The 26185-nt window shown below is 39.7% G+C and overlaps 1 protein-coding gene across 2 annotated transcripts; it reads right to left on the bottom strand.

Moving 5' to 3' along the window:
• Positions 1-961: 961 nt before the first annotated feature.
• On the bottom strand, positions 962-24401 carry LOC136290997 (slit homolog 2 protein-like). Of its 2 annotated transcripts, none has more exons than XM_066185532.1 (5): positions 22828-24365; positions 20988-21059; positions 19686-19757; positions 2956-3027; positions 962-2091 (listed from the first exon to the last, which is right to left on the bottom strand). In XM_066185532.1, the coding sequence occupies exons 1-5, from the start codon at positions 23001-23003 to the stop codon at positions 1953-1955; spliced, it is 531 nt and encodes a 176-aa protein (XP_066041629.1). In that variant the 5' UTR covers positions 23004-24365; the 3' UTR covers positions 962-1952. The 2 variants fall into 2 exon arrangements, with proteins under 2 accessions (XP_066041629.1, XP_066041630.1); XM_066185533.1 differs by lacking the exon at positions 962-2091 and adding an exon at positions 2104-2660 and having other exon boundaries at positions 22828-24401.
• Positions 24402-26185: the final 1784 nt, after the last annotated feature.

Here is a 26185-nt window from a genome sequence, read left to right as displayed (position 1 = left end):
GGTCAGCAAAGAATGCTCCTCTTTGCAGGAATACTACTTGTTGAGCAAGAACTTTTATCATCCCAGGGGATTTCAAACAGCACCTTTATTTTAATGGTATTGCATCAAAACAGAGGTTCATGTACATTGTGCTTTGAGAGACTGTTTGCAAGGTAAGATACACCCTACAGCACTTTTCATACTATTTTTAGCATTAACTACTTCCTACTGAAATATTTATGTCAAAACACCTTTGTAGATAGCTGTTAATGGGAAAATCAGCTTCTGTTTTGACTAAAATTATCCATTTTAACTAGTTCCATGAGATTTCTTGGAAGGCTGGTAAATTGGAAAGAAAGTAGCCTAAAAAATAATTTCACTACCTTTGAAATTGTCTTTAGACACAGAAAATAATGCACTGTCTCTTTTAAATTCTCAACCTATTGCTTTCCCCTACTTACACTTCCCATCTGTCAACAAGTGCTTGTAATTTTATTACACTGTCCTGTAGTTTATGCAGAGTTGGTATTATTTTACAGAGTTCTGTTAATGGACTGGATAAATGGTAATGCTATTTAAACTAGTCTCCTGCTCCAGCAAACACAGCTGCAACTGTACTACTATTTCTAGGCAAACATCTTGACCTGAACACGCAGTGCTCTCTCAACCCGTCCAAAGAGAAATTGGAGCAGACAGCAAAGGGAAAGCATAGCCGGCCGCTGGCGGCAACCAACTGTGTCGAATCATAATTCATATACAGTGTAACCTCTTTCTTTTATATTGCATTTAGCCTACACAACAAGCATATGTGCTTCTTCACCTGGCATCTCATTTACAGCCAGGGGTCAAATGGTAATTATTATTCACAGGAGCTCAATAGTATGTTGAAACCTCAGAGTACACACATTGTTTGATTAGCTGTTAAATGCCAAAAATAAATACTAAACCAAAGCAAAATACATATATACACATTATTGATCATGTTTAGAGAACTTTAATTCTCCTTAGAAAAATATTTATTCGGATATAAATACATCTGAGCATATACAATGATACATGTAAAAACCCAAATCACTTTATACTCTTCAAAGGGAACAAGCTACACATTATCTTGAAACTGACCACAAACATTCAAGTAACATCAGTGCCTTTGTTGGCCTGGCATTTTTTAATTACAAATTTAGTGCTAAGAAGCTGTAGTTTCTCACTATCGTTCATATTTTCTTTTAAACATGAATACATTATAACCAGACATTCACTTTCATGGTCTGATCAACAATAACCCTTAGGCAGAGGAAATTTAATACTGTGAAGCCACTGATCTCTTACTTTCCTCCATATATGCTATGAGCAGTTGTGTGCTTTATGTCAAAGGACATTATAGATTTAGGACTAGCATCTATCAAATACACAATTCTGAAATAACTATATTCAAATATGATTTTGACTGAAGGTGTATCCATTTTTTGTCTCTAAATTATGGCTCGTTTCTATTTTATATGAATCTAGGTAGCAACCATTATACTGTAGGTGGAATAATAAAATGATCATAAATCCCTTTCATTTCCTTCCTGATGGAAGTAATGTCTTTATCCCAGCTGATGGAAATTATAAGAGACTCAATTGTTAATATATAATACCATATTCGAATATATTAAAATATTATAACAGAGCAAAATATTTCTGTTTGTCAGGAAAAAAGCCTTCAGCAGCTTTCTGGCCCAGTCATTTAAAAACTCATTACATCTACATGGAATTTCTGGAAACAAAGTGTACATCTACATGGAATTTCTGGAAACAAAGTGTACATCTAAGGCAATGGAATAAAACAAAATACACAAAGATAAATATTTACAATAATAGGAGTAATTTTCAGTTTGCTATTGTATATTGCTGTAAGAAGGGAGAAAACAAATAATATTTCACAAGAGCAAAATAAAAATCAACTAAAAATAAAGGCATCACATTTTTTCTCAAACATAATTCCATATACTAAAGTGGAAACAAGAGGAATCCCACTTTCCTCCAACTTCATTTTTCTTTTTCCAAGCACACAAGTGATGAAACCCAGTATTAACCAGCAATTCTGAGAGTAGAAATCTCACCTGGAGTCTGAAGAAATGTATCAAACATTTTTAAATTAAAACAGGCTGAACTGGTACAACTTTACCAAAGCCTACTTAAGTATGTCATGTGTTATCTCTTCCATAACATATACTGTAACTGAAAGGTACCTTACAATTTATTTTGTTCAAATAAACAAGATTCTAAACTTTATTCCCCATTTCAACTGCAACAGAATTAAGTGGTTTCTTAGAAATGACAATAGGTCAAACCATTATTTTAAAAATTTGCCCAGACTAAGATATTATCAAACCAAGTAAAACAATCAAAACAAAACACTTGTTCCTTGATTTGTTGTCATTTTTATTCAAGGTAAAATATTTCATCATTTTTTCTTTCCAGAACTTGACTTACTAGCTTTGTTTTCCCTGTGAAGGGACACAGGACTTCTTTACAGACCTAGCATTTGCCAGTGCTATCATTTTTCTGGCCAAGTGTGTATAGCCACAATAGAAGAACAACACAAAACCAAAGTGCTTATATAGTGCTGCATCTCTGGGTCAGAATCTCCATAGGCATTTTTTAGTTCTTTTAACACAGAAACAATTTTAAAAAACCTAAACAGGAGAAAAGGAAAATCAAAGTATTCTTTCAGAAAACTTCCTTACATAAGTGGGAATAAATGACAATATCCTCGTACAAGTATCAGTATCTGACCTAGATGCAATACAAAATTTAAAAAAAAAAATGTTGAAAAGCAGTCAAAGAAAGTACTCTGTTTAAACAAAATATCTATGTTCCAAGACATTTTAGCCCAACGTGAGGCAAAAGATAAAAACACTAAAGCAAGACATAATAACAGACTAAATTCAAATTTTCCCAAATAATAGTTATTGGGCCATGCCTACTTACAGCCTGTATAACTTCGGCGTCCCCAGAAAGAGCAGCTCAGAAAGCAACTGGAGGTTATTTCTGTTTAGGCGCCTTTGGGAAGAAAAAGAAAAAGTTGTGTTAAATTACAAATGCTACAGCAATGCAATGCAACCACTTTGAGTTGGAATCCCAGTGCTGTAACAAGCTGATTTTAAAGACCAGAAAGGTCCATTAGCGGAGACATGGTCCAGTAGTAAATTTACCATGGACTAATTACATTTTCTGGTTTCCCCCAACAGACCACATTACCTATTTTATGAAAGATTTTGAATCTCTGCAGTATGAACCAATCAGTAAGTCAGGATTCCATCCTGCATAAACAACATGAAAGCTAAAAATACAGAATCAGCAGTGTAAATTCAATTCCCTACCAACTCTACATTCCTCCTAGTATAATGGAGCAGATAGACATTTTGTCACCATGAAAAGGTTCAAGGGAGCATGTATCAAATGTATACACTTTCAGTAACAAGATAATATTATGTCCAAAGATCCATATAACTTATTTATATAAATTTTAAAAAACAAAGGAAGCTGTTACTGAAATGCTGATCAAATAGAAGTCAAAAAAACCCAAGGAGTCACAGCTCATATTTGCCATAACAAGGAGGGTTTTTTTCACTTCAACTGTCAAGATAGGAACTTTAAGGAAGTTAAATTAAAAAACATAGAACCAGATCAGTTGTACTAAGACAGTGCACAGCAGAACAAACTGCAACTGAAATCTGGATGGTGCCCATTTGTCTGTGAAGATTCTCACCAAGAATGCCGACCAGGGTCACAGCTGCTCAGACTGAGGTGACAGGATCAAAACCTTCTGTATTATACCCATAGACAACAGAACAACCACTAGCCAAAGCAAATATATTCTATCTTCATGTTTTTTTCTAAACATACAATGCAGATTATTCTTTCTGCCATGTGCAAGTGACAGCCCTGGAGCATACAGTCATCCCAGTCAAGAAGTCAAGCTCAAAACAGGTTTTTGGTTGTTTTTAGGCAATGTATCCACCACATGTGCCACCTGCCTTCAAGCAAAGCAACCTAGTGGAAAAAAGCTGTTGTGTCCCATAAAATTTATCACAGGTCACAGCTTGCAACACACAATCCTTCAATAATTCAAGGCACTTGTGGAAACCAGACTCCATGGGACTATTTGATATATACATATATACACATAAATATATATATGTATATAATCATTACAGTCATTACACTACATCAATAAACTGCTACCAAGATATTCCACAAGGTGAAAAAAAATATACTGGGCACCAGTCTTGAAAAATTAAGTTTTAGAATTTCATAAAAGCTCAGATTTTCCTGTTTGTTAGTCTTAGAGCAGAACTTAAATATGTAAGCCTGTTTAGCCTCTCTGGGCTAATTTCTCATAAACATTGCACCATGTAATACTCTTTTCAGTTTAAAGGTTTTTCCAGAATTTCCCATGTAGATACACAGAGACATTCAAAACCAAATTTTAGCTCCATGGTTTAGTTCACTTAGTCTTTCCTCCCTTAAAACTCAGTGTGACTACTGATGAGAGTGAAATAATCTGAGAATTAATTTTATGCACACAGAGGGTTGCTACCACACTTTAAATCATAAGCAAACAGTGAGCTTTTTGAGTTCTAGATTTCCCTAATTCTCCAGTGTTAATGTCAGGTTCCCTTCTGTTAGTCAAGCATCAGAATTCCTGATTTCTCTGTGCAGAATAAACTTAAATCACACATTTAGAGATTAAAAGAAAACTTAGTGTGAAAGAACCAGAAAATGAAAGACTACACTACCAGGATAAGAGAGACTGACATTGAGTGACAATGCATTTTAATAGTTAGGAAAAAAAATAATTAAATTAATGCATTTTAATTTTTAGAAGAAAAAATCTTAATCCACCAACAACAAAAAAATCTAGATTGCGATCTTGCAAGTCACATGTCAAAATAAGAAGAAAGAAAAATTTCCATACAAAAGAAAGAGCTGTAAATTAATGACTACTGGAAGACTTCTGATTTGAACACTACTTAAGAAGAAAACCATCCCTACATAAATACAAGAAGTTGATACATTTTACTGTATCTGCATCTACTGCATTTTCAAAATAAAATCATTTAAAACTAGATAGTTTCTGAACTTTAATAAATTTATGCATAAAAACATATGCCAAGACCACAAAACTGAAGTAGAAGACAATTGTTTTAAACTCAGTTATATGTGCAATCCAACAAGATTTTGAAAACAAAACAAATGAAAAAATAAATAAAAAAAGAAATAAAATTCACTCACTGCTTCTCTTAGCTAAACAGGGACTTAAACCTCTAAGTCCATGATTATACATCCAAAACCACATGGAAAAGCATGCAGGGTTAAGACTAAAAAGTCAGCTTCTAATCAGCTTTTCAGGTAAAAAAATCTCTGCTGATACTTCTTAATAACTCTATTAAGTTTGGACACTAGAAAATAATGATTACTTGTTACTGAAAGGGCAATGATATTACTCAGTATCTCTATTTTTTTAGAAGTTTTATATAATTACATAGAAGCCTCTCTAGTACAATGACATGATATTAATTGATTACCAAGTTCATCAGGCAGGCTGCCTTTCACCAAATGCAACAACAGTCTCACAAGGACACAAAGGATGACTCAGAAAGATACTTCACAGGCAAAATACTTGCCCTCTATTTAACATCTTATACGAAGAGTTATCACCTTCGATCAGCAGTTTCTGTTACTACTTGTAGTTCACATACCCCACACAGCTGAGTATGTCTTAAACATACTGATGCATCTGCCACTCTACAGATTCACAAATCTAAGTAATGGACAATAAATCACGTTTCACTAATTAAACTGGCAATAAATAGTACTACCCTCACACCTCAACAGTTTCTACCTCATGAGCTTGGAACTTCAAACCAGTGTTTCAACACACAATTTTGCTTTGCCTTTCACAAGACTAAAGACTTTGCTCTTTGTGCACTACACAGATTGAGGGAACACAGAAGTTAAATTACTGATCCCTTATGAATCCTGCATTTTCTACATTTTACTTTGAATAGCTTTATCCCACCTACTGAATATTCTTTTAGAGCTAAGCTTTCTCCACCAAAAATTTGACTATTCCTTATAGCCTGTGACCAAGAAGATGAAACATTAATTTTCATGAAGGCAATAATGGGAAATGCAACTTTTACTATACTTCAAAAAGAGACTTCAGCTATTCTTTACATCTAAAAAGTTATAGGAGATGCTTTTAAGAGAGTCAATTTGCTGAGTTTTCTATATGGAGATTTTATGAACTAGACTTCACTGAAACATATTTTTCAAGACTACAGTAGGTAGTTCTGTCTAAAAAAATTATATGAAAACATAAGGGAAGGGGAAAAAAGTATGCAGAGCAAGTCTGAAACAACAGCCCAGTATCACAGAACACAATATTTTCCCATTCAACAGTCACCATGAAGAGTTTCTAATCTTTGTAAAGAGCCACACAAGGAGTCCAGAAATTACGTTACTATTTTAAAATGGTTCACTATTTTAAAATGGTTCACTATTTTACATAGCTCCCCAACAGTTCTACTTTTTCAGGTGACCTGATGCTTAATTTTGTCTGAAATAATACCTATCCAGAACACGAACATACTGCAACAAGAATGAGTGAAAGAGATATGATCCTCTCTCTCTCAAGCTGAAACCCAAGGTAAGCACAGTGGATCATGGAATCCAAGACTGTAAGCAATGTGAAAAGAGAAATTTCAGTTTCACCAACTGAACTGCTCTCCTAGAACTGACACGAAGCTCAAAGTGAAGCACTGAAGAAACAGTGATGAGATATTCCATACCGAGATACATACAGATACTCCATACCACAACTATTCAGTTTTCCAACTGGGCTACAAATATTTGTGTTTCTCAAGCAGAGAGTTCAGAGGAGATGAAGCATTCATGGTGTAAGAAACAAAAAATGTACTGAAGAATCTCTTCTAACATTGTAATAACTTGGACTGTATAGTCCTTTGGTAGTGTGCAGAAATAAATGGATGAGGCACCAATATCATATAATCCTTTCAAGCTGCAATTGGAAAAGGACATTCTTTTTTTCTTCTCTTGCTGAATGCATCTTTAGAAAGAGATTGGGCAAACTTACACAGGTGAAATTTTGAGCTCTTCACAATGAATTTAAGCAAAGTCTACATACTATCTAATGTATACAAAGTATTTCAAATACTTCAGTCTAAAACTCCCAGAGCTCAGTCTTCTAGACACAGTAAAGAGTAGAAAAGCATCTTCAAAGTAAAATGATGGTAGAAGTATACAAAAAGACTTAAGGACAAAGAAGAAATACCTTTGACAAATGAGGTGAAAACACTCATTAAAAGAAGCTCACTACTAACAGGCATATAAAAAGTAAGACCTGACAAAGAATAAGTAAATCTTTGAAGCAGACAACATTAAGGTAAGCAAAAAAATATGGCTTGATTTGAGCTAGTGGTTCTGAACAACAGGCTACTTTAGCTGAAATTAGTATATATCTGAGTTTTACTTGTCTTCTCATACAGCCAGAGTATATGTAGATGACAACAGATGAAGGTACACAGCAGGGAGAGCACATTACAATCCCAGTAGCAACATAACCTAACCCACTGAAGTCTGGCCATGCCACAAATCTATCCTGGTGTCTCTCTCAAGTTTTCTTACCACAATAACTATGATCCACTAGCAATCATGCATGGAGGAGGAAGGGAGAAAAAAAAAATCTTGATTGCACTGGGTACAATGTAATCATCTGCAATTGCTATTATTCACACCCATTTGTTTCAGACTTGTTACAGCCTTCACTGTAACTTGTTTCTGATCCCACTATATCAACTACATACAGCCATAGAAGGTGTAGGAGATTGTAGAGCCTCTCTGGGAAAATGAGATGTTCCGGTGCTGGACTGTCTTCACAGTAAAGTTTTGCCCTTACGTTCAGTTACACTTCCCACTTTGATTTTTGCTTGTTGGCTCACCACAGCAATGTGCCTGGCTTGAGCTTTTCCATAACTACCTCATAAGTACTGGAAGGCTGCTATTTTGTCCCACCTAAGTAATTTTCAAATGGGTTATAGTTCAAGTAGATGCAATTCTACCCTAAGATGCTGTAGGACAAAAGAAGCCCTCAAAGATAACTTGAGAAGTGATCGAAGTTAAAAGCTGTTTCAAGTAAGTTATAAATCAGATGTGCTCTTTACTTAGAAACAGCCTATCCCATTGGGTGCATAGAGAATGAGCACCTTCCAAAACTCTAAATACAGGCACTGATGCATTTTATTCCACCACCACTGCTTCAGGAAAAAGGATTGAATGCTTCCAACTCACACATGAATATTGACAGCAGAATTCAATTTTTTTCATTCCTCCTTTCATTCCTCAAAGTTAGCCAAGAGAAGTAAATACACTATCTGCACAAAGTAGCACACAGCACCATACAACTTAGAAATTGCATTCTTCAAAGGAGCATATCCAAGCCTTCTGTTTGTCAGCAGAGTAAATAACTATTACATCCATTCAAAAAATAGCATGTAACAGCTCAGTGAAGCTCATTTGCAAACGATACATAAACTTTCAAAGCATAAAAGCCTGTTTACATTACATTTCAATTTAAAATGGAAGAATATGTCAGCAATCAAACCTCTGTGTGTTCACACAAGAGCACTTTCTACTCACAACTGAGCCCACAAGGCTCCTTAAGTAGTTCCAAGGTGTTACAGGGATATGCATCCTCTGGGAAGGTCTAACATCAGTTCAGGCTTTATGAGCTCAGGAAATACAGAAACCACCTACAAAATTATCCATGTACCTCAAAACAAAGCTAATGCACAGCACTGAAATCATCTCCATGGGCTGGTTTAAGTATGACATCCTAAAAATCTGACTCTCATATATAGAGTCAGAATAACAGACATCAGAATCAGTGAATCCTATTGCCTCAAAAGAGAAATTATAGAGAGCTTTGACTTACCTCTGAAAGGAAGCAGATCACTGCTTTTCTACCAAAAAAAAAAAATGCTATATCTGCCAGAGGCAGAAAATATTTGTGCATCCATGTCCAAAGCCACAATCTGCTGAACTTCAACACTCCTGGCAACTGCTGTCTGTGAATGTGATTTGCATGTCATCAAGTGAGAGGAAAGCCCAAAACCTAAGAGCTACGCAAAAGATTGTGCCAGTTTTTCCATTAAGAATCCTCTGCAAAGAGAATTTCTCTAGTCAAACTATTCATAATCTCATTAAGCCTAACAATATCAAGTTTACCAACCACATGAGTAATAACTGGAGTCTGAGAAGTTCAAGGCTGTTCTTACAGCATTTGGATGTCCAAGGTGGTTTTCCGCAGGACAAGAACCCCTTAAGCAGGACTCCACTTACCAGGTTAAATAGTGACTAGCTAAAAAAGACATCTAAGTTATTCCCCATTTCATTTCAAATATAAATTAAATATTCGTTTCAGTAATAAAAAAATAAATTGTGAACAGTAGCAGGACATTACTGCAAACTCAATGCCTGGGAAGGTAATAGGGCAAAATGTTTCTATTCTAGACACAGTAGGGACAAGATGATGACTGGGAGTGGTCAATATGGATTTAACACGTGGAAAATAGCACCTGACCAGCCTGGTAGCCTCCTCCTACAATGAACAAGGAACTTGGCAGATGAGGGGAAGGCAGTAGATATTCTCTTGACTTCAGTAAAGCTTCTGACGCTGCCATTCATAATGGTTGTCCTCACAAACTGATAGACTACAGACTACAAAAGCAGATAGTGAGGTGGACTGAAAACTGCCTAAAGTGCCAAGTTCAAAGAGCTGTGGTCAGGGGCACAAAGTCCATCTGAAGAACAGTCACGAGTGATAAATTCCAGGGGTCAGTAATGGAACCAGTACTGTTCAAAATATCATTCACAACCTGAAAGTTGGGACACACTGCACCCTCAGCATATTTGCAGATGATACAAAACTGGAAAAAATGACTGATGCACTAGGTGTGTGCACTGCCTGCCAGAGTGACACGGACAGGCTAGTGAATTGCTTGAAAAGGAAACTTGGGAAGGGCAACAAAAGGGAAATGGAAAGCCCTGAACCTAGAGAAGAATAATGCCATGCACCAACACACACTGGAGAACCACCAGTTGGAAGAACCACCACATAGAACAGCCTAGGACGCAGGTGAGTAAGAAAGTAAAATGAAACCAGCAATGTGCCCTTGCACAGAAGGCCAAGAGCACCCTATGCTGTAATCATAAGATTGGTGCCAGCAGGTCAAGGTATGTGGTCCTTCCCCTACAGCCAGCACTGGTGAGACACCTGGAGAGCTGTGCCCAGAGCTGGACTCCCCACTACAAGAGACAGGGACATACTGGACCACATCCAGGGAAGAACTGTTGAGATGATTAAGGAGGCAGATTGAAGCACCTGTCACATTGGAAGAAGCTGAGAGAGCTGGGACTGTTTAGCCTCAGGAGGAAAAGTCTCAGCAGTATCTCAATGTGTAGAAATACTCTATGCATATAAATAAGTGATGTGCTTCCATCCCAAGTAAGGAAAACTGAGTCAGACTCTTCTCAGGGGTGCCCAGTGAAAGGACAAAAGGCAATGGATATAAATCAAACTATAGGAAAAGTGTATTTCAGCTTAAGAGAAGTGTTTGACTGTGAAGGTGGTCACACACTGGACATGTTGCCCAGAGAGGCTACAGACTCTCCATGCTGGAGACATTCAAAACCCAACTGGAAACAGCCCTCAGTCACCTGCACTGATGGACCTTGAGTTAATCCATGGGATTAGAGAATCTACAGAGACTTCTTCAAGCCTCCACAATATTGTGAAGCTCACTCATTGGATTCTATTCTATAAAGTACACACAGAAAAGGAAACAGAAGTTATAAAACCTCCATAAAGTAACAGAGGTTCAACTATCAGATGAAGCAAGGATGAGTTTGACAATACCTGGGATTACTTCCAAGAAAGAAAAAAAAAAGGCAAAGAAAGAAGGGAGATAGAGCTGATCTAGTAGGTGGAATTTAGCTAGGCTTTGAACAGATTGTTTAGAAAGACAAGAAAGGCCTGCAGATAGTCCTGACAGGCTTGTAATTGTCTTTCTGGCATGAAGTTACTACAGTAAATTTTCACTCAAGTGTTTTTCTAAAGCACCTGTACAGACATCCTGCCAAACTAAAGTCAGAAAGGCTGGTGTGCCTTAAAAAAAATGAAGGGAGACTTTGCCATGTTGTCTTTAATATAGTCTAGACTGATAATCAAATATAAGTCAGCACAATGAACTACGTACTATGAAAGAAAATAGGAAAATAAAACATTTCTTCTGATGAAGTTTCAACCAGGCTCTTCATAGTAAATGAGGTAATATAATAGTATGAGTCACTGAAGTTGCAGCCAGATCCCTCATACATTTTGGAGCTTATCTGTAAAACTCCAGATTAAAGTGTGGTTTCTGCAATCAAAATGAGCATCTTAGACAATCTTTCAAATATGCCACAATAGAATGTAATGTCAAGTTAAGTTTCACCTGTGGCCGCCTAATATTAAATCAGTATTTTAAATAATATAGAACTGGATTTGCAAAAAAATAAATATGATTTTTACAGAGTAAAACTAAAATGTATAGCTTTAAGTTTAATATCAGTGCTGTACAGAATCTATTTAAAGTAGCGTCTGAACACACAAAAATTGAAACAAAAACATTGGCACAACAGGTCTGCAGAATCAGATTTAGTTTCACTATTTTGCAACAGTGCAAATTACCCATTTCAGAGGAAGCAAGAAAGAAGAGCATCCAGCAAACAATGCCACAAAGGATGGGCACAAAACAGATGTGGGAAAAATAAACAGCCTTCCTGCCTTGGAATTTCTAAAAAGGTCTGCAAAGAGCAAACAGGACTTCTCACTGCAATTTGACTTCTAGACCTATAAAAGGAGTTCCATGAGAAAAGACACTCAGATGAATAAAATATAATAAAAATAGATAGTGGCATTGAAAAGGCTTTTAGAAGAAAATTGCTCTTGGAAATAGAGTTTTATCAAATATTTTGTAGTGTTCTGTAATCAAAATGTAGCTATAATTTGATTTTTTAAAATTCCATTTGAACATTGCATCTTTTTAAACACCGTCTTCAAAAACAGCCTTTGTCTATGTCTAATTCAGCAGACATTTTTAAAGATATTCAATGTTGCTTTGACAAAAGCCTGCTAATACAGAAAAACTGCAATAGTATTTTTTATTCTTTTTCTCTAAAGAACTTATAAAAACACATGGGCAGTATAATTCATGTAGTATAGTCCCATGTTCCATTGATAAGTGATTAACACCGCATGCTTTGTGGTCTCCTCCCTGTTCTAAGAGGAGGAATGTGTGGTGCATTGCCCTTAAACTATGTAAGGCTAGCAAAAAGAAGGATGTTTCACATCCATGATTAACAAAGAATAACCGTTCACCCCCTTCAGGGCTGTTCAAAACCAGGTACTCTCTACCTGAGCTCATTATTCTTTCATTACCTGTGACACCTGTGTGAAGGCATTATTAACTCTTCAAATGCTCATATATTCAGAGTGAAGCCACACAGGTGATTAGTACCAATGCCACAGGGAGTAGACAAGCATAACATCAAGCCCCCTAAAAAAAACAAGCACATGAATAACCCCAAGGGTTTTAGGCAGTCAGACCTCGACCTTCCCAGCAGTAGTAGTCAGAACTGCTCAGAATGCACTCCAAATAGAAAATTAGAAAATATACCCCTAATAAAAAAATTAGATCTCAGACTTCAATAATGAACTTGCACACCACAATGAGGACCAGCATTCAGTGAGAAAAGAAACTAGAGACTAACTTTCAGTTAAGGAGCTAAGAACTCAATCTAAGAGCTCAGTACAACTTCTATACTATATAACACAAGTTCTTATCCTTAAAAAACAGATTTCATTGACACAATTTGTAATCAAGCACAAGATGAAATACTGTTCATTTATCGGCTGTCTCTTTAGGACTGATAGAGATATAAATGATTCCTGAAATAGTAGTTCCACTGCTAGCATAGAATTTTTGCCAGGGATCCTAAAACTCCACATTAGCCTTCACACCTAAGTGTCTGTAAATTGGATGGAGGGGAAAGGTCATATTCTGCTTCAGTTAAAACCACAAAACCGCATCATAAAAACAGATGACATTTAACATTTTTTCCAGAAGTACCTGCTCCTAAATTTCAATCACATAGCTTTGTAGAAGTGAAATCTAAGGTTTCTAACATTTCTCTTCTGTAACTGAAATGACTATATACTATCAGATCCATAACTCAGAAAGAAAAAGTTCAGCCCAAACCTGCTCATTGTAGGATTAACTTATTGAGACAGCTCACACTTAAAGAATCACAGAAAATATTGCCATTCCTCTTTTAAATGTATTTTCCTACTTGGAATTTGCAGTTTTATTATTTAATTCTATCAATAAAATGTAAACTCATGCCACATATCAATACATAAAGAAAAGTTAGCAGCACATAGGTTTATTTTAACCTCTGGACAGCAAGTTTTTTCCCCTCAGTGATTCAGTAAGTCTGCACTCTAAGAAAGAGCATACACATAATATAGCCCTTTTCTAAACAGTACTTGCTCATCTAGTCTATTTTGAAGCAGCTGTTAATGTCCTTGATAAATGCTCAAGCCTGCTGGGCAGTTATGCCCAAGACAAACTGTATTATTTTTACCTTAGATGAAACATTTTATTTCTTAGTCTACTCTGCAATGCATGACTTTGTAAGATGAGATGCTCTGTAAAACCCCATACATTCAGAGACCATGGTAACTCCTCAGTCAGTTTTGATTTTACAATTTCAAAAGCCGTTAATGCAGTGTCATAGTTTACCATGTTTATCTAACTAAGGTAGAGCTCAAATGGACAACTCTAACCCTGTAATACATGAAATACAGCTAAACCCCATTTTATTTTACTGAAGCCCATTTCATATTTTTGACAAGATGATCTCCTTTGTATTGAAGTTATAATCAACCCCTTGCTGCAGCTGAAGCTGCACACAGTAATTTCACACACTGATTTGTATCCTGTAAAGAAATCCACCTAGTACTACATTTGGTTTACTAAGTTGAAAGAACCTTTCCTTGAAACTATGTAGTTGAAATATATTTTTCCTTCTGTGCTATGGCACATCTGTAAGTTTCAAATTGTTCATCCACAACATCCACAAAACAATACTGACTTTCAGTATTACTCAAGCACTAGTAAGTACACACCTAAGTAAATGCTCTCTTCATGTTAACTTTGAATAACTTGTTTTAATGTATTTGTGGAGACAAAGCTCAAATAAATAAGTAGGGACAATTCCTCAGTTTGTAATTTTAGAACTGTGTTGCAAAAATTTAGAAAAATCAATGAACTGTAACAAAACATTTAATTCTTGAACTATTTCTTTCTACATCAGTAATGCATTGTAACAAACATGAAAATGCAACAGACAGCGTCCAGTTTAAAAGCTACTTTGTATACCAACTTGATATTCAACCCTTACAGCATTCTTTTCTTGAACTCATGATTTCACCTTACTCACATCACGTAGCTGAGGGGGGCTGTTTCTTGGGGAGCTATGGTGAGGGCATTTAGATCAGTCCCCAACTCAGAAGTTGAAGTTATTCCTTTGAGAGTAACATTTCATCTACACACTAGTTTTCAGCAGAAATAGGTTTAGTGGGGGCACTGGTGGCTTATTTTTCCTTTATTTGTGGCATTTTGGTTTTTGGGGGTTTTTTTTCCATAGTTTGGCTTTTTTAAGTCTGCACAGGTAACACTTTGGAACTGTTAACATAATAAATGGGCATTTTAAGAATAAAATCTGTTAATTCAAGTATCAAAAATAAAGGCTTGCCCTGGAAACTCTTTAGGCCACACAAGTACCCTTTCTCACAGGAGTAATCAGTGAGACTACTCATGCAAACCAAGTTATTCACATGGTAAATGTCTGCAGAATCAGACTCTAAATTAGCATTTTAGGGACATACTGCACCCTCAATGGATTATTCATAAATACAGGAAGAAAAAAAGTGAGTAGTTTTGAAACTATTGCCGTAAAATCTTCCTATTCTGACAGTCATTCCACGTCATAGCCCTAGCATAGTAAGAGCTAGAATCCTAACTACTAGACATAAAAACCATTAGGAAAAATATGACTGAAAAGTTTTCCTATCAGCCAATTTTTTTTTTTTAAATGAAAAGGTAACTCCTCTTCTCTGTAAACAAGTGAGGAATATATTTATCCCTCAAAAACCCTCCATTTCTGAAGTACACTGAACTGTAAAGAAATTTTAGATATTAGTGGCTTCTTACAGAACAGGTTCAAAAGTCTATGGCAGCTGTCTTCAACAAAATTCTATACTTCCCTCCAGTTGAAAATAACTTGTAAAAACACTGACATATTTTGAACAGTATTTGCAACACTAGAGAATGAGGTGAACTTGGGGATAACAATGGCCTACACTTACTAAAAATAATTTTTAAAACTGTGTCTAACGGTGTCTGTTTCCATAAAGTGGAAACTTTCAGTTTATCTTCATCTTGCTTTCTTAAGATACTATTTCAAACTATTATAAACATCACACCCAAGATGACAGCTTTATGAAGAAAGAAGAAACAAGTGTTTAATTTCACATTCTCATAAGGAATTGTTTCAAAAGGTTTTGTCCCCCATAATAAGCAGTGGTCTCTGGAAATCCACAAGTGTTGTGAAAATCCTCCATGTCTTGACCCTTTTTGTCTTCCTGCCATGCAGCATATTGAAAACCACTGCGGACACATGATTGTGGTCTCTGTAAGAGAGGTTCACGAAACGTAAGAGGCCACATCCAATCCTTTCTCTATGGGACTTGCCATAACTGAACAGCTATATATTCTTTAGGGGCCCTGCTCAAGAACACGGGCTCATATAAATTACTAGGTAATTAAGAAAGTCTTGCAGATGTTAAATACTGTAAATATTCCAGATGTCAAGGCTGTAATTAGTCCAAGAGCTTTTAGCACTGCTTCAGGATGCACTCAAAGGTACAAGCTTTCCCAACTGAACTTCAATGCACACAGCCCACTTTTCAATCAAAGAGGCTTGTTTCAGCAGACAGAGCATCTACACAACGAAACAGACTATGCAATTCTTCAGTATCCAGTCTGGGAAGAAAACCTTATTTATGACAGACTTGCCAGCTCAGGCAGTGTTGTACAAAACCGGCTTGGACTGGAGCCTTAAGAGTTCAGCCCTTAAGAGCCTTCTAGACTGTCAGAGATCAGAACTAAGTGAACACTGCAGTGTATAGCCATTAATTTGACCTGAAGACTTCTCACAGAAGTATCCGCACAGAAGTACCTGTCTAAAAGGCATACAGCAATATCAAATTCACCAGGGTTTCTCCAGCTACTAAAGTTTCCACAAACCTACAACTTACTAAGTTGCTAATTTCCACCTTGATCTTCCCTCCTATTTCTTAAGTAGCAGGCATAGCTACACAATCATTTATTACAAACCGAAAACGTTTACATTAATTCAGGCTGCTGTAGTAATAATCACTTGTTACAGGAGTATTGACTGTAGCCTTGGGTTCCACTGCACTTGTACAATTACACTGGTGTGACACAAATTTGCACTGTGGAGCATATTAGGTCTAAATAGCATTGTGTACATACTAACCTACATAGTGTATTAGAGATATGTTATTTTATTAGGCTATAGGAGAAACCACCTGAGAGATCTTTATGGATTTAATAAAAACCATTCTTAAGCAGACCTCTTCTGGAGAGGTCAAAAGTTTCTGCTCTGAGATTAATTTTCCGAAGCATTTCAGGTCCTCCCTTCCATTAAAGGGAGCTGAGGAGATCCAGCATTTTGAATTATCAGACCTATAAATGACTATTCACAAGTAACTCATTAACCAACCAAACAGTTCATTGGAAATCAGAGTTACTGGTCTAAAAAACTTTTTAACTGAAACTCCAGTTAAAAACAAACAAAGAACCCAAGAAATAAACAAAAAACCACCACCCAAACAAACAAACAAACCCACAGCACTTCACTTGGAGAGATGGGCATTCCTTTTTTCCCCAAAGAGAAACTACTGTGAAACCCTGTTGTTCATGTTAAAGAGTACTGAAGAACAGGAAGCATCTTTCAAAATTCAGTCTGTATACACTGGCACCAGATATTTCAACATAAGCAATATTACACGCAAACAATCTTATAAATCAAACTGAGTTGATTTAAGTTGCAGTGAAGTTCTCTTATACCTTCTGCTTGCATGCTGAAAGGTCTGTATCAGGTATTCTTTAACAGCAGCTTGGCACATTACACTTGGAGTGAAAATGTGACACCCTACACTCACACATTGAAAAAAAATTTAAAATATTTTAAGTGCTTGCTATTTAATGTATAAAAGAAAATACTTGAATGAAGTACCCACAGGTTTCCTGAGAAATCATTTTGGATTTCAAAATCCCAAGGAGATGAATTGGCTGTCAGATAACAATGCACCTTCATCAGATGGACTTGGCAGTTGTAAACAAGAAGAATTTTCTGAGCTTTTCCCCACAAATATGAAATATTTGCTCTTAGCAAACAGCTGGGGCACTTTAAAGACATCCTGCATATATATTCAAATTACAAGTCACCCACACACCTAACACGAACTGAATTCCAGCAAATTAAAGAAACTGACAAGTGTTGAAGCAAATGTAATATAACTCTGAAGACAAAACAATCTAACTTTGAAGGTCTAAATAACTAAATTTTAAGATAGCATAGTTTGCCTGCTGAAGGGTAAAAAAACAAAACCCACAAAGTAGCCCAAAAGTATCACAACTTCTCTTCAGAACTAGTATCTTATGTAAATGGAAAATATCTATTGTTTTCCAATTATCAAGGGAAAACCAAAGAAAAAAAAGGAAACAATGTAATGCCAAAATACAAACATCAGACAAGTAAGTTTTAACTACTGAAGTTCATTTTTCTCTGGTAAAACAATTCTATATTTAAGAAATATAAACAAGCCTTGAAGTTTTTTTGAAATTTGTTAATAAACCATATAGCAGGCTCTTACTTTGAAATGATTAAGAAATAAGGCTGTTTTAAAACTTTGTAAGCATTTGGTATCTCAGTGTCAAACCATATTCACAGTGAAAGTGTGGATCTCTAAATGTTTTTTTTCCTATTTCATATATGTGTATTTACTTTTGCAATATGAACTACACTGCTGTTTAATTTTTTATCTAGACACCATAAACCAAATTTAGGAAACTATATATTATTCCAATATATCCCTCAGCAGGAAAATCTGTTTTAAATCCCTATACTTTGTAAAAAGTTGAAACATTGTAAAAAAGCATTAAGTATTTTAATACGACTTAGAAATGCACAGCCAGTTTTTTCCAAAGAGCAATCGATCTCATTAAAATTTATTTTTAAAAAGTTGCACTGTATAATAACACTTTCATTTTTTAGGTCAAAAAGTTACTTTGGCTTGTTTGAAAAAATGAGGTAATTATCTCAAGTACATAATATTTCAACTATTACATAAATATCATAATTACACTGGTGGTTACTAAGTCTCTGGAACAGCTTTGTCTAAATGACCAACCAAACCATAATGGTTTGTGGAGGTTTTTGTTTTAAACACACAGCCAGTAGCTGTGGATACAAAGCAACTATAATAAGACAAACTATGTTGAGGCCAGTGCTGCTTTTCAATGGAGTAAAGTAGAAATACTTTCATAAAAGTTTAAGCAGCAGCAAATGAAGCACTAAACAAGAGACATGCTTAGAGGAAAGGTGATATAAGGAAAATGCAACAACTACGATGCTTAATAATGAAGACACAAGTCAAGTTCTACAGGAACATATGTATTAATATTTTCCAGGCTCCACACTATGTCCAACAATCATCCTGCTTTTAACAAGTCAGATGTCCCAAGCTGCACAGTATATTTTAAAAATTTCATTTGAAGTGTAACAATATAAGAAGGCACATCCTGAAAACAAGTTTGGGATTACTCATTTTCTAGGTTTCACTGCAACCAAGCAGGTGTTAGTACTCACAAAGTACTCTCATCTCTGCTCCATCTTCTCTCACCATGGCACTCAATCTTTTTTTAAAATCCAAATTCCAACTATTTTTGAAAACTAACAGTTCATATTTTTTCTAAGCTATTGTAAAAGCTTTCACCATATAAAAACTGGAGTAGAATTGAGTCACTGCTATGTAACAAGACAACACTCTATAGCCAGTAGTTACCTCCAATAAGGCACTGTATAAAACACCTAACACTACAGGTCAGAGAACAGGCTTCTTTTGGTGCATTTGAGTTCTCAAAAGTCCTTGTGTAGTCAAGATTAAAGTGAAAATATTTGATAGTATTCAAACTATTTCCTACGGGACAATTGCAAGTTTGCACTTTGAATTCGGACTGCTCTCAAATGCATCTCCCTCAGCCAAGTCCATTAAATATCACTTGAGAATTTCTTACTTCTCTTCTGTCTCAGTAAGGCTAGAAATCTCAAATAAAATTTTTTTTTTTAAAAAAAGTATTTAAAAAATCTGTAGCCTGAGTGCCTTGACACACAACTAACTTGACCCCCCAAAAGTTGATACTTTTAGAATTAAAAATACTTACAGCCTCTCCAGTTCTTTTAAATCCTGGAATGCTCCTCTCTCAATAGTACTAATCTTGTTCTCCATGAGCTGACTGAAATATAGAAATTTTTATATGTAAGTTTTAACATCTCTAAGATAACTTGTTGCATTAACAATGGTCACTTAACGGCGGCCACATATTTTTTAAAAGAATCCAACAGCTATTCTAGAGTGACGTCCACTTTAACCTTCTGCATCCCTGTCACCAACCATTTGCATGGGCTCATATACCCAAAAGAAGGAAAATAAGCCTTGGCAAAAGAAACAGGAATCGGTATTACATTTGCTCATTTCCTTAAAGAGTTACAAGTTAAAAAGCTACACATATGCCTACAGGCTGTGTGCACACACACATTACAGCCCTTCGGCAAGTTGGAAGGCTCCAGTGGAACAGCATGAAGGTGATATTAGTCTCACACATGAATAACAAAACTACAACTCTGAATCCTGGTGCTGGGAGAAACATCAGTGAAAGACAACTCAGAGACTGTAACCATAAGAGTATCTCTGTTTTGTAACAAAATTAAAAATTACTACAATGTTATATTTACTTCAGAAAGAAAAGGAAAATGATTTTACAGGACAACTTGCTCAAATTAAACTAGCCTTAACAAATAAGTTTAGTTAGACATTTCCTTCAGTAAACAATAAAAATGCCAACCAAAAAACAAAGCAACAAAAAACAAACAAAAACCCCACACAAACTGCCGCCAAATTTTAAAACCTCAAAAATGCTTTAAAAAATTTTAAAACAAACAAAAAAACCCAAAATCCCCCCCAACAAACCAGCCAATTTCTTCCTCAACTTCACTGGTAAAGTGTTTCCTTTTTGTCCAGAAACTAAAGAAGAGCAATAAAAACCACCTGAGACTTGCTTTTACATTCAGTAAAGGAATAACTTTTTTCTTGATTAACTCCCTTATATTTCTGGTTGAGAGCACCCATTTTCAGTGTGACCTATAAATTTCACAGGCTTAAACTGAAGTAACTCCAATGGCTATTCAACCAATTTTAGCAACTCCTACTTGTAAGCTATGAGCTAAACTAAGTCCTCAAGTTCTCGTAATGTTAAGGGAAGATTAAAAAAAAATTAAACAAATTTTATTTAAAGAAATTGGTAACTTGTGCATAACTGTATAACACGTGGCAGAGCAGTTTTAGGTTCAGATACAGTAATAAAGTAGCTAAAAAGTGATAAGTCATCCAGCTAATGAACTGAAATGCAACTACAAGCTGTAGCATCAGTCCTAAAAGTTATCAATGAGAGAAAGAGAAAACTTACAGAACTCGAAGGTGCCTTAGACCAGCAAAGTCAGTCTTCGTGATTCTCGTGATGTTATTTCCATTAAGATCCCTAAGAAGAATAATTTGTAAGCAGCAAAATTAAAACATTCAAGAACTATTTTTAAATGGCTTTGTTTGTTTTCATGGGCACAGCATTTTTGTAAGTTAGGAGACATAACCGAACGCAACAAATCATTGTTACAATTAACATCATGTGAGTTCCTGATTTCCAAGTAGCTGAAATACGATTTAGCTTGAAAACAGTAGTTGAAACTTTGTAGCAAGAGTCTTGGAAAGTCTGTTCTGCCTGCCGTTACAAAGCTCATGTTTAACTACAATTTTTACCAACAGAAGAGTCCAAGGCTCTATGAATGGGGTTATAACTGCATTTAGAAAACCACAACACTTAGTACATACAGGTATATCGATATATACGCTACAACCTTTATTTGACTGTCACAAAAACTAAGTGTCTAAAAAAACCGACAATTTTCACCATTTCAAGCAATTTTCAGATTTCCCAGTATGGCTAAAAAGTGGCATAGGGCTTAACTACTTATTACAAACATTAGGTTTCAAACAAGCATTAACATGGCTGGAGTAAGTGATAGGAAATAAGATTTTACCAAAACTAAGCTGTCCACTTGCTGCACAGGAAGCTATACTGACTGCCAAATGCAAAGCAAGTTCAGAAGCAACAGAAAGCTGTATTAGGCCCTAGCATTTCTGATCATACTTCTATACTACTTTTCCTTCTGGAGTATATGCCTCTTGTCCATAACTTTCTGGGTTTAAGATATAAAGTCCTTCAATTTCAATCACTACAAATAAAATCAGACTTGGCAATCCATGAGAAAAATCTTTAGGAAGTGGTATTACATGGAAGCTATTCTAATAATCACAGCTCATTCCCAACGCAGCTAGGCAAAAAAAAAAAGGAAAAAAAAAAAAGTAGTATTTTTTTTAGTGCTTTGTACCACATATGGTCAAAGCACCACTGTAAAGAAACCACAAGAGTCTCAGGAGGAATTCGTTCCTGATACTCTTCCTGAGTGAAATTCACCACTCCAGACGCGCGTGTACATGCCAACATTTGAATGACTTATCAGAGAGTAAGAAATAATGTGCACACCACCTCCACTCTTAGGACCCCTCCGAAAGGCAGCCTGATACGACAAATAACCGGCCGCATAGAGAAAACAGCCCAGCCGCGGGTGAAGGGAGGGAGGGATCACGGTTACGGCACGACTTAGTGCCCTGCGAGCGCGGCTATCGCACCCCGGCGTGCCCTCGCCCACCAGCAGATGCGCGCTGGCGCCGGGGCAGCGCCGGCAGCGCGCCCCCGCCCGCCCCTCCGCGCCGGCCACCGCGGCTCCGCGGCGGGAGGGAGCGCTGCGCACCCGGGGCCTCCCTGCCCACGCCCGCGAAGCGCGGCCCGGCTCTGCCCCAGGGAAGGCGAGCCGTAATAGCCAAGTTTGACGGGAAATGGGCGCCGGCGGGGGGACAGGCCGCTCCGCCGCCCCCCCCGGGGCGCCCCCCGGCCGCGGCGGTGCCCGCCCCCGCTCCCCGCGGAGGCGGGAACCGCGCTGCTCACCGCGGCTTCCCGGGATGAAAGGCAGCGGCTGGGAGCAGCGCCCACCTCTTCCGTGTCTCCGCGCATCGCTGTAAACGGGCACGGCCAGCAGCAGGAGAAGGGAAGAGAAACCCCCCACCCAAAGGGCGTCGGGACCCCAAACCAGGCCGGCGCCGGGGGCCACCTCAGCCCGACAGCCGGCGGGAGCCCTGAAGGGAACAGGGGCCCGATGGGCGCTCGCCGCCGCCCCGGCCGGGTTACTTACAGCCTCTCGGTGTTGCGGGGGATGTTCCTCGGGACGCCGCGCAGCGCCAGCCCGTGACAGTCCACAGTGCTCCCCGAGCAGGAGCACTGCGCCGGGCACGGCTGCGGCGCCACCGCGCCCGCCATCGCCAGCAGCAGCCCCAAGGGCAGGGTGAGCTTCCCCCAGCCGCACATCATCACCGCCCGCTGCAGCCCAGCCGGGCTCACCGGCCTCGGCCCCGGGGAGGCGCGGGGCGCGCCGCCCTCCTCCTCGCCGCGGGGAGCGCTCGGGCAACTTTCAGGGTGCGGAGACAGCGAAGTCTTTTCTATCCAAAGCCAAGTGAAGAAAACAACCCCGGCAAAGTGAGGCGGGTGGCACCGGTCCGCGGCTGAAAGCAACTTCGCTAGGCGCGGGGCCGCGCCCGGGCCGTCCCTGGCTAGCCCGTCGGTGGCTGGGAGAGGCGGCACTTGGGTCTCGTCTTCACACGCTCCCCGCGATGGCGAAGCAAACCCAAGGCTCAGGGTGCGGCGGAGTTGGGCGAGCTACTTATTCTCCTCTTCGCCCCTTTCAAAGCCGTGACTCCCCGCTGAGCCCCCGGCGAGAGGCCGCGGAGCCCCGTCCGCCCCAGCAGCGCTTCCTGCGCGGCGGTCCGCGCAGCGCTGCAGCCGCTCCCACGCGCGTCCCCCGCCGCGGGCCGCTCACAGCCCCACGGGGGGCGGCGGCGGGGCTGACACCGCGCACACACCGCCCTGCCAGAGGCGCCTCAGCAAATCATACCCCTCTCGCAGGCATTCATCAAACTGTCTCACGAAAGGAGGAGGGAGGGGAAAAAAAAAAAGTCAAACACACAAGATGCTGTTGGGCTTGGCTCTCCACCCCCCGCGCCCCCTCCTGCTGTAAGCTCCCAAGCCAAGTTTAGCAGGAAAGGGCTGGTCCTAGAACACGATAATAATGAGTCGAGAAGTGCTTCGTTGCCCTGCTGGAAGGGAGTTCATCCACGACCTTCTCCTCGGTGACAGATCACAGTTATAGATCCTCCTGTGATCCCGGGAGCACGGAGAGACAGAGCAGATAACAAGCGAAGTGCGGCGAGAGCAGGAGGGGCGGGGAGGGGTGTTATTCTGCTCCCCGTGGTCTCCCGGATACCGTGGCTTTGCTGCGGCAAAGGCACCTGATGGAAGAGGTGGGAACTGCTCAGGCCTTCCAGGTGAGGCCACTTCAGCAGCTCCTGGGCTTGCTGCAGGAAAGGGAGCAACTTTCCTCTTCTCCCGGAGCCCCCCGAGGCACAGCACCTCGGGAAGAAGGGCTGGCGCCTCTTTCCCCGATCCCGCCGGTGCACCTGAGCTGTCGGTGCTGGTGCCGAACAACCCGGCCCTCGGCTCCCTGGCGGCGGCGCTCCTCCGGCGCGGAGGGAAACGGCGGAGGGGGGCGGTGGGGAGCGGGAGAATGGAGGCGACACGCCGGGCTCCTTCCCTCGCACCCCGAGCCTTTCCGCTTGAACAATGGGATAGCACCGCCGCTCGCAGGCCGGCCGGCTCTCCTCCCCGCCGCAAGGTGCCTGCCGCCGACCGCCGAAAGTGCTCCCCGAGCACGGCGACCAGCCGAACGAGCCGCCGGCGCCTCGCCGAGAGCTCCCCACGCGGCCGCCCGGCGCCCCCCGCCCTGCCCGGCGCGGCGCCCCTCGCCCACTCCCACGGAGCCGGGAGCACCCCACGCGCCGCCCTATATAGGGCCGGCCTGGCCGCGCCCCCCCGGCCCCGCCCGCAGCGCCCCAAGCCCGCTCACTGGCTGCGCCGCCGCCCGCCCCGGCCCGCCCGGCACGGCCCCGGCACGGCCCCGGCACGGCCCCGGCCCGCCCGGCACGGCCCCCGCGGGGCGGGGGGCGCCCGGCGGCGCAGGCGATGAATGAAAGTTGCGGGAGCGCGGCGGCGGTGGGGGAGGCAGCTCCCTCAGCCCGGCCGGGGAGCTCCTCTCCGCTCCCCGCCGCACGGAGCGTGGAGTTGCTGCGCGGAGTTTGTCACGCAACCCTGGCCTGCGCTGTCAGGCGCCCCACGAGGGACAAGGGAGAGGAGGGAGCGGGACTGAAATGCCGCTGCCTGCGCTTGGAAATGTCTTAGGAGTCTCACCGAGGGTCTTATCTGGGAAAGAGGACAAGGATTGTAGTGGATGTTCTTTGGTTGGAGATTAAGTGTGAAACACACCAGAATCTCTCATAGGATTTTTTGGAAAATAAAATTGGCAAGTGTTATTCCATGCATTAAAATATGTCGAGTAGCAGTGTTAACACTGCTCCTTTAGAAAACATTTTCCATTAAAAAAAATGTGTTCTCAATACACACTATCTTTCTAAAAAAATTTCCCAATGTCTTGTTCATTGTCAGTGCGTTTTCCGCAACCCTAGGAAAATACTACGTGCATCTTAACATTTTAACTCATTTTGTTCTTCCTTGCTTGTGAATTCAGTTCCATGCGATTTGCACCAGCTCTTGAGACTCTAGTAATAGGTGAAAGTGATTTGTCTTTCATTAGACGGCAAACCCCAGCAGGGATAACTAAGCCTTCAGCAAGGTGTAGTTTGGAAATGCTCAGGGGAGTCTATAGTTTCTTCCATATGGCTGGGTCCAGCTGAGTCCCTTCATCCCTGGGGTCTCGGCTGCACAATCCCCGCAAGAGGCTTACTGTGTCTTTTTGCCCGTTACCAAGAGGACAAATTCTGTTCTCAGAAATGCTATTCTAGAGCTGAGTTAATCTGCTGAAGTGGAAGCCAAACAAAGTTACTCCTGACTTCTCATACTGTAGAATGTGAGCCCAAAGGAAAATTGTTAAAAATGCACATGCCCACAAAAGCTTTACAGTTTTTGATTCATTTGTTTAGACAACGCTCAGTAAATATGATTGTTGCACAGTTTTCAAATGGTGATAATGGCACCTTTGCTCTTACAGAGATGCTAAGAAACTCCAGTTTTTACATTGATGCAGGAAGGAGAATTCAGTGATTGTTAGGGGAGTACATCAGCTTCTGTGTATAAATGCTTTTCACTCACTTCTCCCATTTGGTTTTTTTATGTCTTTACAAAGGATTTCAAAAGGAATTTGCAAGTTTCTAGCAAGCAACAGAAAAGAAAAAACACCTTATTCTAACATATTGCTTTTATGCCTGTACTAAAATCCTTAAAAAATATAACTCAAGGCAGACAAAAATCAGAAGATAGAAATATCTTCTTCCGTACTTTTCATTATTAGTTTCAAGTACCAGCATGTGCTTAGTGCTGCAGAAGACAGAAAGAGAAGAAACAATAATTTTTTTCAATATAGTAATTCTCAGAAAATCTAAATCAATTCTTAGAGCATTAAATGTTGCTGAACTATTTTATGCACA

The sequence above is a fragment of the Chamaea fasciata genome, unplaced genomic scaffold (genome assembly GCF_029207755.1).
Source record: "Chamaea fasciata isolate MVZ Bird 193981 ecotype frontalis unplaced genomic scaffold, bChaFas1.0.hap1 SCAF_6, whole genome shotgun sequence".
Classification (NCBI taxonomy): Eukaryota; Metazoa; Chordata; class Aves; order Passeriformes; family Sylviidae; genus Chamaea; species Chamaea fasciata.
Note: the sequence above shows the minus strand (reverse complement) of the source record. Positions and strands in the feature narration are given on the sequence as shown.